This window comes from Python bivittatus, unplaced genomic scaffold (assembly GCF_059951505.1).
Source record: "Python bivittatus isolate LINGU-HERP-01145 unplaced genomic scaffold, Pbiv_v1 ctg000080_np1212, whole genome shotgun sequence".
Classification (NCBI taxonomy): Eukaryota; Metazoa; Chordata; class Lepidosauria; order Squamata; family Pythonidae; genus Python; species Python bivittatus.
Genome location: NW_028277035.1, coordinates 42,787,152 through 42,805,143, shown reverse-complemented (window position 1 = coordinate 42,805,143; position 17,992 = coordinate 42,787,152). Strand labels below are relative to the sequence as shown.

The 17,992-nt window shown below is 41.9% G+C and overlaps 1 protein-coding gene across 2 annotated transcripts in view; it reads right to left on the bottom strand.

The window, feature by feature from the left end:
• CPLX2 (complexin 2) overlaps nucleotides 1-17,992 on the bottom strand; it is a 141,917-nt gene that overhangs the window by 12,949 nt on the left and 110,976 nt on the right. For both annotated transcript variants that reach the window (XM_088133910.1, XM_088133909.1), the window contains exon 3: nucleotides 2,035-2,168. In XM_088133910.1, the coding sequence (XP_087990036.1) occupies nucleotides 2,035-2,065 (31 nt within the window). In that variant the 5' untranslated portion in view covers nucleotides 2,066-2,168. The remainder of the gene's footprint in view (nucleotides 1-2,034; nucleotides 2,169-17,992) is intronic.

Here is a 17,992-nt window from a genome sequence, read left to right as displayed (position 1 = left end):
GAACCAAGATCACACCAAAAGCAAGGCGTGTAATACTCCAGGAGGTCTCAAAAAACCCCTGGGTAATGTCTAATGAACTAAAGGGGTTCATTAGTGTTCATGGGACCACCATCAGGAGAATACTGAACAACAACGGTGTGCCTGGCAGGGTTGCAAGGAGAAAGCCATGCTCTCCAAAAAGAACATTGCTGCCCATCTACAGTTTGTGAAAGACCACATGGATAAGCCAGAAGGCTATTGGAAGAATGTTTTGTGGATGGATGAGACCAAAATAGAATTTTTTGGCTTGAATGAAAAGCATTATGTTTGGAGAAAGGCAAATACTGCATTCCAGCATAAGAACCTTATCCCATCTCTGAAACATGGTGGTGGCAGTATCATGGTTTGGTCCTACTTTGCTGCCTCTGGACCAGGATGGCTTGTCATCATTGATGGGACTGTGAATTTTGAATTGTACCATCAAATTCTACAGGAAAATGTCAAGATATCTGTCCATGAACAGAAGCTCAAGAGAAAGTGGGTCAGGCAGCAAGTTGACGCAAAACACACAAGTTGTACCACCAAAGAATGGTTAAAGCAGAAGAAAAGTAATGTTTTGGAATGGCCAAGTCAAAGTCCTGACCTTAATGTTATAGAAATGTTTGGAAGGACCTGAAGCAGGCAGTTCATGTGAGGAAGCCTACCAACATCCCTGAGTTGAAGCTGTTCTGTAAGGAGGAATGGGCTAAAATTCCTCCAAACTGATGTGTAAAACTGATCAACAGTTATCAGAAATGTTTAGCTGCAGTTATTGCTGCCCACGGGGGACACCAGTTACTGAAAGCAAAAGTTCACATACTTTTGCTACACACCAGTATGTAGCTTTGGAACATTTTCCTCAATAAAGTAATGAACAAGTATGTTTTTGACTCATTCGTTTAATTAGGTTCTTTTTATCTAGTTTTAGGACTTGTGTGGAGAACAGATCACATTTTAGGTCATATTTATGTAGAAATATTGAAAATTCAAAAGGGTTCACAAACTTTTAAGCACCACTGTATCTTTGTGCAAAGAGAACTTCCCCAAACTCATCTGATCTGAACTTTACCCAGCAAAGATAGCAAAGCTAAAAGGATCTCTAGTATCATCAGTTTCTCCTGTGTGTTTTCAATATTGGTTAACTGTAAGATGCACAACCTTTTCTATTTTATTTTATACAGACAAAATTTAAAGAAAAATACACCTTGGTGCGTGTGTGTGTATGTGTTCATTCTATTTTTGTGTATCTGGGAAAAAAAGCAGAAATGGGATGAAGTGTGTAACTATTCAGGACTGAAACTAAAACAGATTCATCCTCCCTTGGGCAAATCTTAACTGTTTGCCTGTTATTATATTGATTTCTAATAATGCTGTTTCATCATTAACCACACACACACACACACTTATTAGCATCATTTCTAGATCACATGCAGGTGAATTGAACGTACTTTAACAGAACACAGATAAAACACATCTTTTTGATAAATTAAATGCCAAATGGCAGTGGTGGGATTTAGTTCAATATGTCTTCACCTCTGACCAATGGAACACATGGATCCAGAGGTGGGGATGTCTAAAACCCCCACCATAAATCAGGATTTTCCACTGTGACCATTTGCTTATCCTTAATCTATGTATTTAGTATTTTCTATATTGGGCTAGTCAACTGACCAAAAAAAAAAAAAAGTTATTGGATTATGACAATCTTTTTTTCTAAGAAGGTGATTTAATGGAGGTACCACTTCCTCAGAAGTACATGTATTTTCTTAATCCACCATCTCCCATGGGTACGTAGAATTTGCAATATACAGACCTCCAAAAACCACTTACCTGAGGAAAAAGTGGAAGGAAATAAACAATGATTTCTCTTCTGATTCCCATTCAGCTTTTGAATAGGGTAGATGAGATTAAGGAAGGTGGGAAGGGTCTGCCTCCACCAGAAATTCAGCCTTAAATGTTAAGTACAGTAGCACTAAGAGAGGAGAGAATACAGTGAGGAGACAGTGAGTTACTTACCCCCTAAGGCTTGTTTCATCACAAAATCCATACTGCTGCCACGTTACAGGAAGTTGTAGAATGCTGCCACGTTCTAGGAAGTTGTAGAATTCTCATCCAGTGCTGCTGATGAAAAGCTTTGAGTCAGGGGCTACCTGAAAGGGAGGCAAAATCAATTGAGCAGGATGATGTGAAAAAAGTACAGTGACTGTTGAACTAGGCCCAGGCCAGTGAGTCATCCATTCCTTCATTCTGTGTCCAGAAACCCAGGTCCAATGCAAGGAACCTAATACCAATGCAAGAGTAACCTAGCTGTTAAGAGGCACAAGTGTACCAGACTCTAGACACATTCTGGTGTCATATCCATCCTTTCTACAGAAAAATGAGCACAGCTTCAACATTTTTTTAAAGTCAAAACAACAATCAGTTAAATTTATGGATGTATCCATCATTCTTTGGATCCTGTAGCTTTTCTGGCACCAAGAATAATGTTCAGATAATGAACTCAATAGGAGTTAACTGCAAATTGTGAACCAGCATAAAACTTCAACCATGGAACTACAAAGAGCTACACACTCTTTAAAACTCAACCTTTTGACTCTTTTTTTAGAGAGGAAGATGTCTATTGGAATACATTTTTAAGAATAAATGTAGCAAATAAGCAATGCACAGTCTCACGTCTGAGTTCTGTAATAAAAATACATCAAAATTACCCCTAAGTGCTGTTCAGCTAAACTTGAATTTAAAATGTCCCATCATTTAAAATTCGACAACTGTCCATTAAGAACAGAGGCAGCTTATCCATTACTAAATTGCACTCTGTGGATTATGCTGACACTTCACGAGCAGCATGTAGGAGCGACCGTGGCTTAAATGAAGTTAGCATTTGCTGACAAAAACTCATGCCATGAATCATTTATTACTATTTAAGCCTTACATATGAACATCAATACTAACAATTGTTTTTGCTGCAAAAAGCAATATAGCCAACTTCCTAGAATACATTTATTTTCTCAAGTGACATTTCAATATTAAATTGAACTGATCACTGATAAAGAGGAGGTAAAATCAAGAGGTAAAATCAGGAGGGTTTTAACAAAAAATATTGCAAATCTTCTTGTTTTGTAGGCTGATCTCTACCTATGTCTGTTGTTTATGACTGACCCATGTCTAACATTGGCTGGGAATGTGGTGCTAGAATATTATATCTCTGGATGTGATGAAGGAGATTCAGTCTTGAAAATACTGGATATCCTGCAAATCACACATAGATAGCAATCAAATTTATGAGTGCCATTTTATTTCATTATTAGGCATTTTCCATCTCCTGATACTAAATAATCCCTGATTATTTGTACATTCCTATTTTCATCAGCCTCTGTCCACTTCTCTGAATCTGAAAGTTAAAGCAGCCCCAACTACAGAGAACAGGTTTACGCTGCTCCATTTAAATGCCATAAATACCTTTTCTACTGATTACTTTCTTCACTCAATGACTTGCTAGGAGCCAAGGGAGCGTTTATCAGGAACCATCTCCAGAGAATGAGATACATTAATGGTGCATGTATCTACCCAATTCATTAGAACTCAGTCCTAAGTAAGTTTGTGTTAGTTCACAGCTTGAATTATGAAAGAAGGCTTCTCTCCCAAGAAAGTGTAAAACATAATTCTGGACATAAAACTGGAAAGTTCAAGAAGACCAATACACATATGTACACACCTAATCCTCATTGTTATTGATTACACTTCTACCCTGCCTTTTTTTCCTGAGGCATGCAGAAAGGCAATCCTCTTGCAACAGTGATCTGGGTGGCTGGATCTCATTCAGCAACATAGCATGATGAGGTGACTTTAGTAAATAAATGCCTTTTTCCATATTCTTTTTTCTTGTCCTTTCTCCAGGGATAGATTGACAGGGATCAGCTGATTCTAGGAAAAGACCTTTGAGGAGATGGAGCAGCCTGAAAACAACTGTCAATATGTGATGTATCTTGAGAGGACTAGATATGAGCCAGGACTCATCCTACAAGAATGGCCATGAGCAAATCATATCTGATTTTAAGGAGGAGGGAGGTAGATCCACCCGCCCCCCCCCAAGCTTTCATTTAAGGTAGAGTCTATGTGTACCATTTTCACTTAGGTTTGGATAAAGAAAACAGTGAACAGTGTATTGTCCTATAATCATAGAAATGACAGGGACATAGTTTTGAAGGCTTGATCTTAGATCTGAGAACAGGTATTGCTCAGGTACTTCAGATTATTCTTTATATATTTATTACATCACAGAAAGAAACATATGGCAATATATTTTGGATTCATTCCCCCCCCCCATGCATTTTGGAAAAGAGGGCAGAAAATCTCCAAGCACCAGAACTGTATTTCATTAGGTGCAATTCATTTTGATGAATGAATGAAATGATCTTAATCTTAATATTTCATCAATGTTACTTTGTTTCAAAGTAGTTCCTGACAGCTAAGTAAATTCATAATCTGCTTTTAGATTTGGAATGGACTAGGAATTATGCCCAACTTAATTAGTTTGCAATCTGGGAGGGAAGCGAACCCCACTGACCTTAGTGGGACTTACTTCTGAGTAGAGATGCATAGGATCATACAGTTGAGTTCTGGATGGTTAAACTCAAGTGGGGTTAACTGACTTTTGCTGTCATTTGCCATCTGTATGATTCAGTATTTGTATCATGCAGTACTGCAGCGATATTATTATGGAATGCCCAATCCAGAACCAAAATAATCACATGGATAGTAACAATGTGCACGGCATTCAGTTCTTCATGGTGTCTTTCAATTGCCCCCTCCCCATCTGTTTGAAGCGACTAGAAATGAAAAGGATATAAAATGAACTTTTGACTTTATCAGCTTTCTTTGCCATATAACTATATACTAACCAATGCTCTTTTTGTCATTTAGAATGTTTCTGACACTCCAACATTTACAAGCCTCCATATGTAAAAATGTGGCCTGACTGGGAAAAAAACAAAACAAAATAAAAACAAAAAAACCATACCTGATCTGGAGATCTTAATCTGACTCATTTGCTCTAATCTTGAAATGTGAGTTGCTATCTACCGCTAGGAAGCTGTGCTGACAACTCACTTAGACCTGTAATTGCTGTGGTGTGCTGAGGTGAGAAATCCATATCTCTATGCTAGTTTCTGAAATGGAAAATAAAAACTGATTTCTTTAGATCACGTTGGGAATGATGTGTGTGCATGTGTGCATTTTCTTTCCTGCTGTTGACTATCAGGCAGCCTCCCCACAAAATTGATCCTGTCCTGTCTACCATAGATTAGCCACTGCTGTTTCTTAGTAATTAAGTTCATTTTGGAAGGCAGCGAACACTGCTGCGGTCCAGGTCACAGGAGATAATGGCTTGTTAGCAGTGCGGTTACACTTAACATCAATGTTCTATCCTCTACAGCGCTTTTAAACTCCACCACAAAAGCAGCAGTTGTAGTGCTCTGTTATCTCTCTCCTCTAAACCTCTCTGAAGCAGCGCTTTGGTACAGAGTCAGTCCGAAGAAGATGAAACTCAGCTGAGACAGTTACAGCAACTTTTGGCAGAAAGGTGTCCCATGTACTCTGTTGACTATTAAGCTACAGTCTGCAAGGATCTTATTTTGGAGGGATGGTCTCATTAACAGAAACGGGCTTCCTCTAGATTAAGCACTGGTAACTGCAGCTTAATTTTTTTAGAATCACGTATTTAGTCAAGAGAAGGAATCACCTTCTTAGGAGAATGGAATTCCAATAGGATGCAGGAGAGAATCTGGAATCGTTTTTCCACTATGAATATATACCATCTAAGGGACAGTCTACATCTTAATAAATGAGGCTTGGAAAATGAGGTCTGTTAGAAAATTCCCATTGAGTAATAGGCAAGATAAATCCAAGCAATAATAATAAGCCAGGGAATAATAACTGTTGGAGATGAAAAGGGCCTATGAGCTCATTTGTTGCAACTGCCCACTAATGGCAAATAAAACTGGCTAGTAGTGTTCCGAGCCTACAGACCATCTGGCTGGATGCAACTTTCTTTTCCCCAATCAGCAGCATTTGTATTTTGTGATTTTTCAGATTGCGGGAGAGAGACAGATTAATTATAAACTAATCGATAATATACCTCAGAAATGAAAAACAAAAGGCATGGAAGGTGATACTTTTTATTGGACTAATTTCAGTCTGATAAAAATGTGAGATTTTGAGTCAGACTGATCTTTTCTGAAGACTCAGATATTGAAAATTCACATTTGAGAACTGCATATTACTTGATCATGATCAGTTAGCTGGCATATTAGTTAGATTACAAGCCTTTTGGCCCAGTTATAGAAATAAGATTGCACTTCTCTGTATAAAAAAAATGAAAAAAGAGGGGATGGGGTAAGCATGATACAGAAACAACACGGCAGCACAGAAAAATAAAGAAACTAGGCTATAAGGCAATTTCCATTTTCTAATATCATTAGGTCAAAAAGAAACTTTATAATGGCTTACAAAATTATAGTAACAGTGGACAGTCAATAACCACTGTGACTTTTTAGATACTTCACTCATTTCATATTTCATGAACTTTACAGGATACAGTTCTTCTTTGTTCCCACAATTACCATAAATATTACAATTTTAGTTCCGGCATGTTTTATTTGCCACCATCCTTCTCACAAATATTCTCCCTTTTATACAGGAAAATAGGGTTAGGCAAAAATTTGGCAAATCTACAACTGAACTTGATTTTGAGCCAAGATTTCCTAGGGAGAATTTTCTCTTTTTATGATCAGCCTGGCTTTCTCTGTTGTTATTTCATCATGCCATTAAATAGAATTAGAAGAAGTAGCTACATATATGCAGGAGGGAGTGAGGATCCAAGTACAATGGCTGATCATCACAGTAATGAAAACATACCCTGAGATGCTATGGAATATCCTATAAACAGCTCCTGTCCCTGGGTAGAAATAATATTTTAGACACATTCAGCAGAAGAGATAGGCTTTTCAGTCAACAAGCAAATAACTCCTCTCCTCTCCACAAATTATCTATGGAGCTCCAACAGCTTGCATCCTGTGTCAGTTGGTGACAGTCAAGCCCCTGTGTAGACCTGCCAGGAATGCCAATTGCCTGGCCTCAGGACCAAGTTCTGTCTGCATTGGCTGCCACATACACATTCAGAAATTAGCCCCGCTGTTGTGTTCTTTATCTGCACTGCCCTGTTAAATGCACAAGCATGCTTTCTTTCTTGCTGCTGCCTATGCAATGTACCTTCAGGATACACAATCTGAAGATCTCCTACAAAGGTGTTTCCAGAGAAAACACAAAGAGTGAAATTAGATGTTATATGTACAGGGATCAAAAACAGAATTCCAGAAGGTAGGAAATATAACCCTTTTCTCTCCAGCTGAGGATCTGAGGAAAACGCCTCCTTAGAACTGAGATTTCATTTGCATGGGACGAAACCTTCATGTCATGGGTGTGCTGCCTGGCTGGCTGGGGATCATGGGAATTGCATTCTAAGACATCTAGAAGGCATTAAGGAGGGAAAAACTGGGCTACACTTTGTAAGTAATGCTATGCTCCTGATTGTTTAGACTGGAGTGTGAGTTACATTACACACACACACAGGCTTCATTTTTACAAGCACATTCCTTGCACTGAATATCTACATTTTTATAGTACATATTTCCTCCTATTTTAATAGACACATTTATGTTCTCCCTCCATTTCTTGCACAAGCACACATAATTTTTCACTATTACTCAGACCATTAGAGACTTTTATAATTATCCTCACTGACTCAAATATCCTTGCACACTCTCTCTTTCCCAACAATGCAGTTCTCTTTCTCCCACCCACACGGTGTCTACCAGCAGCCATATGCTCAGGCTTTCTTGCACAGAATGGACACATGAAGAGACATGTACATCCACAGTTTCTTTCACACCTAATCTATCAAACACCCCCTCCTCCTCCACCTCCTTTTCTCTGTATTTGGTGAAAAATATGACTTTCCCTTTCCCTTTTCCTATTGGCACCTTTCACTGTCTTAAACTTTTTTTGCTTTCTCCAGTATGTGATATATGATTATATGCACACATATTTATGTTAAAGACACTTCAACTTGACTAAATAACGGGCTGCAGGGGGTGGGGAATGCAAGAAGGTGAGCTCAACTGAGTAGGCTGAGGCTGGTCAATTCACATTACCATCAGGCAATGGGTGGTAAGAGGAAATCACGAAGAAATGCTATCTACATTGGCTTTTAGTCTATAGATTCACTAATCATTAAAATATCATTATGCATGGGCCTCTGTACTGAACATTCTATCACGTATTCCTGCTGAGAGTGGTTTACTTTGACAGTATATAAAAAAAGAAATTCTGTGTGTGTTGATGCCTGCACATGACCAGCTCACCTTGGGCAGGCAACCAATCTCCAAATTATTTCACACAGATTCTGTGAGCCACCAACATACATTTTGGCCAGATAAATCCACCTTCAGAATTCCAGGTAACTCAACAGTTTGTTCACACAATGCTTGTCCTTTCCAATTCTGTCTCAGTTCAGTAGCGATTGAAAGAGTGAAAAGTATTAGCTGGGCTTTTTGCATAGTGTGTGAATTGTGTGTGTGTGTGTGTGTGTGTGTGAGAGAGAGAGAGTGAGTGAAATTCCATTTGGACACCAGTTTCTAATCTCAGAGGAGCCACAGGTGGCAGCATCCTTCAGCATCTGCCTAGCTTTCCTACGGAATCTTCCATTGCAGAGTCTGGAAGCGATTGGAGTCAAAAGGCCAGTGAGATTTGGACTTTTGACACAAAGTAAGGAGACTGAAGGTTGGTTGGCACAGCCATGTTTTGCACTGCACTGCACTGCACCAAACATGTGACCAACAAAAAAATCACAAATAAGACAAGCAATATGTTCTAAAACAGATTAACAATTGTTAAAGCAGCATCAAGAAATGTTAAGTTGCCAAACCAGCTGGTAGATCCCCCAATAACAAAAAGCAGTTTGTGCTACTGTCTTAAAATGCTCCCTATTTACCATTTTCATTAAATGCATGCACAGAATAGGAAAATAAATTTTGACCCACCTGATTAGGATCTGCTCTCCACTTCCTGAAAGAGGGCTGACTCCTGCTTTCCTCTCTTACACACGAGCTGAACTTAAAATCTATCTATATTACATAAGCATGCTTTATTACTACCTGAGAAACAAGCATATGGTTAAGTTGTGCTGAAGCTGCACTGTGTCTTTATGAATGTACACAGGTGATACTGTATGGAAAAAAATATACACAGAGTGTACATCTGACTGATGCATAAAGGTTGGACTGTATGCAATTGCAATCAAGACTGCAGGTTATATTGTGCATAGTTTTTGTACCTGATAAAAGTCATATAGGAGGACATACATGTAGGTAAATCAAGGTCTGGGACAGAAACAGAGGGACAGCACTGAATTGAAGCCAAGATTCTCTAACTCAGCCCAGCCCTGATCTCAGCAGTAGAACACAGTCATGGAAAAGGTAAGGTAATCAGAGAGAGGCTCTGAGGATACACTGAATTAATTTTACACATCAACACTTTTGATATCAGAAGGACTATGGTAAGTGGGCACACTAATAATCCTGGGGGAATATGAAAAGTTAATGTGTGAATGGTAACACTAACATCCAAAACCATTCTGGGTCTCCTCCCAAAACTCTAAGATTGTGAAGGTCTCCAGGTCTTCCAGAACAGAAAGTTCTGTTCCAACTAGATAAAGCCAAATAAAGCCAGATAAAGAAATTGTTTACAAGAGGCACATGCATTCTAGGACAGAACATACACACAGGACAGAACATACACACCCAGCATACAACTGATGCCTGATTATTGTTAACCAGTGGTAGCAGTTAATGAAATATCAAAGACTGTAGAATATTTTACGAGTAGTGCATGCCATGTCAGACTGAGTAGAAGAGCTAAGCAACATTTTGTAGGATCCACACCTATTTATTATCTATAAAATATGTGCTATAAGATACATGAAAAGATATGTATGGGCCAAAAAAAAAAAAAGTGTCAAGGGGCTCATAAGACTAACTTATGCTACTTAAGTAAGATTCTGAATCTGAAACCAGAAGAGGTGCCCAAAATAATCTGGAAGCCGCAACAGTCATGAACTGTATGATGGAAGCAAGCTATATGAAACAGCTACGTGATTTGTACTTCAGATAATTGTTTGCACACAAAATATAATCTATTTGTGTTATATAGCAACTCTGCAGATGTCTGAGCAGATCTACTGCCTTTTTGTGGCAGGGAGACTGCCCCCCCCCAAATTACATGAAGAATTACACCTGTGTAAGATGCATATTTGTGAAATAATCTTTTTTCAAGAAATATTCTGGGTAGGATAATGGGCAGGAGGATGAACAAAAAACAGCCTAGAGAAACTACAGAACTGCCTTTCCTGAGAGTATTTCATTAGAGGTATTGCTTGATATTGGCATAAAAAAGAATCAAACATATAACTCAAGGGCTTTTCAAAAAATGTTGCATTTGACAAACTCAAAGGCCCTTTATGAGTGTCACGTATGAAAATACACACATGCGCACACACTCGCATAAGTACACATATACAAACAAATGAAATGAAAAACAGAGAGGGAGAGACTCCATATTTGCCTTTTTGATTTTTGTGCTGAAACCTGAAGTACTCTGAATCTCTGAACCTCCTTGCTAGGGGCTAGTGAGGCCTCCTCTTGCTGATTTTCTTAATATCCCAGACAGGTGTTTGAAGGTGAGATACTGCACCAGTTGAAAGCTCCAGCTGCTAGAAGGAGGAAGTGAGGTAAAAAGAGGGAGGGGGGAGTCCACTATGAAGGGAGGCAAGGGGACCATAAAGCAAGCGCCTCCAGACGGCTGGGGCAGAAGAGACGGTTCTGGGAGAGTCCTGAGAATCCAGCTGCCTTCAGTCCCACCAGCTGAACCTCAGTGGCTGAAGGAAAAGGCCCCTGCTGGGAACCTCAGGATTCATTTCTCACCAAGCTGTCTAGCTGGACAGAGCACAGAGACTCTGCACATTAGTTCTCCAGCAGATAAATTGAAGAGATGGAGACCAGAGATCTCCAAAACAGGAAACAAAAGTGGGCATAGCTGGAAGTCTCCTTTTCCCTATGTGACTGAGGTAAGAGGATGGACACATGTTCCCCAAAGATCTCCCACCTCAGATTTTGTCCCATTTCCTGAGCCAGAGAAGCAAGTGAAGGAAACCTATAGAACCTTTTCTGGGGCTTTGCTTCTGTGTAGATAGGGATGCTCCACTGCCCTGTCTCTATGATCCTGAGGGTGTTTGAGGGTGGGGGTGGGGGCTAAAGTCCACAGCCGCTCAGTCTTGACAGGACTGGGCCAAAGCTGGTTCTTCCCCTTCAGGCACTGGGAAAGCAGCTTGGCAGCGTCGCTTGACTGGCCTGGGGCCGAGATGCACAGCCGAGTATCACCAGCATCCCTTTCCTGTCAGTGAGCATCCACCTCTCTGAAATATGGACAGCCTGCTCTGTTGGCCTTCCACAAGACTGGGAAGACCTGGCCCTTCCCCCAGGCATTGGGGTTGGCATGTTAGCCTGGGAGCTCTGGCATGGGCATATCTGTCTAGTGGTTATGTGTTTTTGTTGAGCATCGATGCAGTTTTAGTTGCAGTTTGATTATTTTTGTAAACAAATTTCTGTTTTTATTTTGTTTGCCACTCAACAGTTCTTAAATTGGATTAATAAATGAACTACTTCCACCTCCTGTCCGCTGCCTCCCCTTCCCCCACACCCTCACTTTTGCCTCTGGAGAATACCCCAGAGAGAGTTTGCTTTCCTGTCAGAGGGCAGGTAGGTGGCTCATTTATTCCCACGATTCACCTTTCACTGGCTGGTTCCGAACGACCAGGACGATGGTGGGAGATATGGGGAATACAGGCGCACAGAGCAAAGGGAGAAATTGGCAGAGCAGCCGTGTAGACAGACTGCAGGTGGAGCGTGTGTGTCAACCTTTCTGGGCAGCTCGCAGCATTTTCTGATGCTCATGGGGGTCAACCCGGCACCGAGAGCTAGGTGCTTTCTCGTCTGTTTGAAAGACTGCGTGTGACAGGTTGTAGGCGAGTTAGCTGCACCGCACATGACACCCCTTTTCTCCTCCCCCTTCAGTTTCCACTCTCCAAGTTCTCCTGGTCCATTCCTCCCGCTCCTAACGCATGGCGAATAACGTGCGGTTGCCCTCCACCTTCCTCTTCACATCCCGCGTTATCCAACCACCATCCGCACTGCCGACTTATTAACATGCAGAGCAGGCAGCTCGCAGCTCCGCTCCGCTCCGCTCCGGGCAGCGGGCAGAGATCGCAGCCTCCCTCACTGGTCTCCCAGCCTTGCTTCCGCGAACGAGGCACGGAGGTCAGTCCAGAACTTGGACAGCTCCTTCCTGGGAACTCCCGGCTTCTTGCGGGGCGATTCCGGGCACAGCCCCCAAGGCAGCGGACAGACGGGCGGCAAGCAGGGACGGTGCCTGGAGCGCCCGAGAACTCGGCCCGCGCGCTGCAAGTTCCTTCTCAGGGCTTCGCCAGGCGAGGAGCGCTCGCGGGGGCAGCCCCGAAACCACTCGCCCTTCTCAAGCTCGCAGAGAGAGAGGCGGCTGCGGCAAGAGGGTCCAAGCCCCTCACCCCGCCCCGCGGCCAGAGCGAGCTTCCCGAGGCGACTCCTGGCCCTGCGGGCTCTCCCTGGACACTCCGCGGCCGGAGGGAACCCTCCGTCCGTCCGTCCGTCCGTCCGTCCCCGCGCGCCCCGCCCCTGCCCCTTCCCGCGGGGCTCCCGACCGGCCCGCTCGCCCACTCACCCAGAGCGGTCCGCAAGCCCGCGGCCGGTAGAGGGAAGGGGCTGCTCTCTTCAGTCCGGCGGCGCCCAGAGCCCGCCTCCCGCTCTTCCCGCAGCCTGACGGCACCGCTCCAATCACTCTCCTGCAACCCTGACGCGCCTGCCCGTCTCTCTCCGCGCTGCCTGACGGAGTGGGCCGGCGCATGATGCTGGGGATCCTGCAGGCTCAGCCTCCTCTGCCTCCCTGGCTGGGAACCAACGCGCGGCTCGCGCTGCCCCCTCCCTCCTTAGCATCTCGCCGCAAGGGCATCCCTCCTTTCTCCTCCTCTCTGCCACCCCCCACCCCCTGCCGGCTGGCTAGTATTAGTCACGCGTCCCAGCCAGAAGCCGCGTAGCGTCGACTTCCTGATCGGTGGCTTTTTTGACTCTCCGGAGCCCCGGCAATTAGGCACAGAGCCACTGGCAGGGACCGCTGGCTCTTCGGAGGGAGGACGCCGAGTTTTTTCCCCTCCCTCCGGAGCAGCGTGTGAGTGGGCGTGGGTGGAACAGGTCAGGGATGCCAGGGGGGGAACCGCTGTAATGTGGCACCTCCCGCGGACGCCTTTGCTCTCCTGCAGACCTCAAAGAAAGGGTGCAAAATGCTGCCGGACAAGGCGAGGACAAGCCCACACCTACACCAGGACACAACCAGTCTTGCGAAAAGTATCACGCGGCAGCTAATTGCTGCAGCGGGATGCAGTTTTGCGGAAGCAGGAATCACACTAGCCCTTTCTTCCCCTATACACGCACTCCCAGAGCACAACCCAGCTGTTCAAAAGCTCCTCTTGTCACTAGTAGGACTTTTAAAAACAGAAAAGGGCTGTGGGAAAGATCCAGTTCCTTCCAAACAGAACCTTTTAAGGTACAGCCTAGATCTGAGTCTGAAAAGCTGAATTCCATCTCACTTCAACAGGGTTCCCTGAAGGATGAATTCTGGGGTGCCGCATCCTTCGCCCTCAATAGTAAACTTGACTAATATCAAAGGGATGGGATTGAGCAAAAAACACTCAAAAAACATGTCACAAGAAAAAAACAAACACCAGAAACAACTTCCTAGGCTCTTTACTTTAAGGAGCCTCAACAGATGGCAGCCTTTGACCTGTCTAGGTTTGGAGGCTGAGCGGTCAGCCCTGATTAGTACTTGGATAGGAGACCATCCAGAAATTCCAGGGCTGTAGGAAGATTCTTTTTTGCATGCGTTCATGAAGTCACCAGGAGTTCAGCTCCACTTGAGGATGTATGTATGTATGTATGTATGTATGTATGTATGTATGTATGTATGTATTTCCTCTTTATGGAAGGATTATTTATTCTGGGAGTCAAGGCTGACAAACACTACTATAGCGTATCAAGAGAGAACATGGGGAATTTGCCTTACAATCCACAATGATTGGGAGAACAAAATGCTGAGGTTCCTTGAGGTGAGGAGCCTAGGAAATTGTTTATTATTATTCTTTTTATGTGCCTCTTTTCCCCTGTCAGATTTATTCCCTGTCCAGACTCTTTTTGATTTTTGGATACAGTGGATTAACATGGCTCTCCTCCTACAATGTCCTGATATATTACCTCTGAAAGCTGGCTGCTGAATATCAGGGTCACACTTAGTCCAAGAAGGAAATAAGATGAAAAAATGCATTTTTTAAAAACCCTGTGCCCCTGCTCTTGGAATCTGGCATATCACTATCAGTTTGTTAATCACTCTTCATGTCTTCAAGGTCAGCCAAATTAACTAATTGCAGCAATTATTGTTCATTCTTCAAACACAACCCTAAATGGTGCTACCAAGAACAGCCTTAAATCTGAGTTGTTCAAGTAGGTGGCATGCAAATGCTGGAAAAATTAACCAGCAGAATCTCAGCTAATATATTCCTTATTTACTCTAGCTCTCTTTTTGTAAAAAAATATGCATACACATATCCATCCATCCATAACTACTCTGCTATTTCTTTTGGGGGTAAGCAACATTATGCAAAGCATAGAAGAGAAGAAAAAAATAGAAGCCTAAAGAAATGCAAGGCATAAAGTAACGGTAAGTAGAATAAAAGTGTATGTAGCTAAACCAGGTTTACACCAACACCATTCGCTATAGCTTTCTACATTATATCTTTTGGGCCTTGCAAACTATCCTTGCTTCTACCATGTTTATACGTCACTTCACACACCACATTTTGTTCTTTAAATTCCTCCCTCTCCCTTTTGGGAATATTATCATCTCCACTCACCACAGGGTTTCTCATCCCTCCCTATCTTCTCAACCCATTCATTCTTCTTTCATATATTTGTTTTGTGATTTAATTATTCTCTCTGTATGACCAAACCATTTCTACTGAACACTTTCATAGTTCACATTCATTCCAGACCTATTCAGTCTTGACCCTACCTCTTCTGGTTTTTGCCACATGCTATTTAAGTCCTCCATTCTCACATAATTTAATTTTTGTTTCTCTGGACATATCCAGCTCTCATTTCCATTTAACAAAATGGGTACAAGCACTCTTATACATGAGTTTTCACTTCTTCCAACAACATACTTTACAGCAGATCACTTAATACCTACTACCATTCTACTAACAATGTTGTGTCTTAGAATTTCTCAATTTTTTTTCTATTTTTAGTAAATATTCTACCAAATTATACAAATTCATCTACTATCTTACATTTTCACCACATATGTTGCACTTGCAATTGTTCACTCTGTTCCCTATGAAACACAGCTACTTGGTCTTTGATGCACCAAGTTATAGATTCATATTCTTTGTTGCATTAGAACAGTGTTTCTCAACCTTGGTAACTTTAAGGTGTGTGGACTTCAATTCCCAGAATTTCCCAGTCAGCCATGTTGGCTGAGGATTCTGGGAGTGAAGTCCACGCATCTTAAAGTTGCCAAGGTAGAGAAACACAGCATTAGAATCATAGAGTTGGAAGGTATCTTAGAGGTCACCTAGTCCAATCCCCTGCTCAGTGAAGGGTCCACTGAAGCATTTCTGACAGATGACCATCCAGACACTTTTGAAGATCTTTAGTGATGGGAACGTTACTTTACATGGAAAAGCTGGCTGACAGCCCATAGAGTCAGAAAGTTCTTCCTGATGTTTAGCCTGAAATACCTTCCTTGAAATGCTAACCTATTGGTTCTGTTCCTGCCACTTGGGGCACAGAGACTAATCCACTCCTTCTGTGCAACAGTCCTTCAGATATCTGAAGACTGTGACCTTTTCAATATTAACTGTTCCTTGCTCATTTTTTTTTTTTGGCAATTATCTTTTTCTCCCTATACACATTATACAATATCTTTCTGTCACATTTATTTTTTTGGTATAAACTTTCTGTTACTGTTATTCCTCATCCTCATCCCCTTCATCTTATCATTCTACCTTTTCACTTCTGCACTTTGTAACATAGTTCTTTTCATTCTGTTTCAAGCCACTTTAACATCCTTTTTCGTCTGCTTTCTATTCATTCAGTTGAGAGATTACAGATAGCCCTCAATTTATGACCATTCATTTAATGACCATTCAAAGTTACCGTGGCACTGAAAAAGTGTCTCATGACTTGTCCTCACACTTATGACCATCACAGTGTTCCCATGGTCATATGATCAAACTTTGGTCACTTGGCAAATGGCATGCATTTATGGTGGTTGTAGTGTCCTGGGGTCACAGGATCACCATTTGCGACCTTTCCAGGGGCTTCTGATAAGCAAAGTCAATGGGGGAAGCTGGGGTTGCTTAGCGACCACATGTTTTGCTTAATGACATTGGTGATTTGCTTAACAACCACAGCAAAAAAGATTGTAAAATTAGGCGCAATTCACTTAATGACTGCATCACTTAGCAATGGAAGTTCTGATCCCAGTTGTGGCTGTAAGTCGAGGACTACTGGTAGTTTGTCTTGTAATACTTTTTCATACAGGACTCATACTTACTTTCCCTGCAGCCATTCTATTTTCATTCTAATTTCTTTCACTTCTTTGATTTTCTTCCCTATGAATTGTTCTGAAGATCCACTTCTGTCATTACCATAGAATGGGCTATCCAATATTTGGAACCTCTCATCACACTTATGCTTAATACACACATTTGAAACAAGTATCTTATACAAAGTTTTTTTCTAAGCAGATACTTGCCAAACAGTCTCCATTCTCATTCATTCTTGGGACTCCAAATGTCCCAGTCAATCTTTCCTGAATTTTCTTGTCCTGTTCCTACCCACCCATTCATGACCACTGATGGAATATTTCCTCCTGCCTTTCTAGATTGCATTCATTCAGCAACTTGTACAATTTTCCTCAAAACTCGTATCTGGTTCTCCTATACAGGTAGTCCCCAGTTTAAGAACGAGTTCCATCCCCAAGGTCTGTCCTTAAGTCGAATTTGTATGTAAGCTGGAACAGTCTTATTGTATAACACTGTATAAGTAATATTGTGCAATGAACTCAAACCATTCTGTATTTAACTTGAATTTTGCTACAACAGGCTCTGTCCTTAATATTCTTATGGGTCGTCTGTATCCTGGGCGTTCTTAACCCGGGGACTCCCTGTATTGATTATGTGCCACCAAGTCATTTTTCACTCTGGGCAGACATATAATACCTGGAAATGGTTTTACTTTGATCATGTGACTCCAAAAAAATACCCCAGTGTTTTTTAGTTAAGAGATGTAGCCAAAATTTTGAGATCCTCTTGTGGATGCTATGGCAGCCTTGAGAGGGAGGAACTTGCCTATTCACACACTGACAAAAAAGACTGGTGGGGTGCTGAGCTTGGTGGATGCAAATGGAGAAGTCTGTAGGCACACTAGTTCCTAGAAGTACCATGCTGGAGATTCATCTTACGCTATTTGTATTTCCCAGGACAATGGTTTTGGTGGACAAATGGAACAGATAAAATTGTTTGCTATAATATGAAGAAATGACTCATTCATAGAACTGAGTGAATTATCTAGAAATTGTAATAATGTGATAAGGATTTAAATATTAAGACATATTATTGCTTGCTTATGTATTTATTTATTTCTATATTTCTGTATTCATGAAAGCAATTGCTTGCTTGCTTGATTTATTTCTGTATTCATGAAAACAATTCCCACTC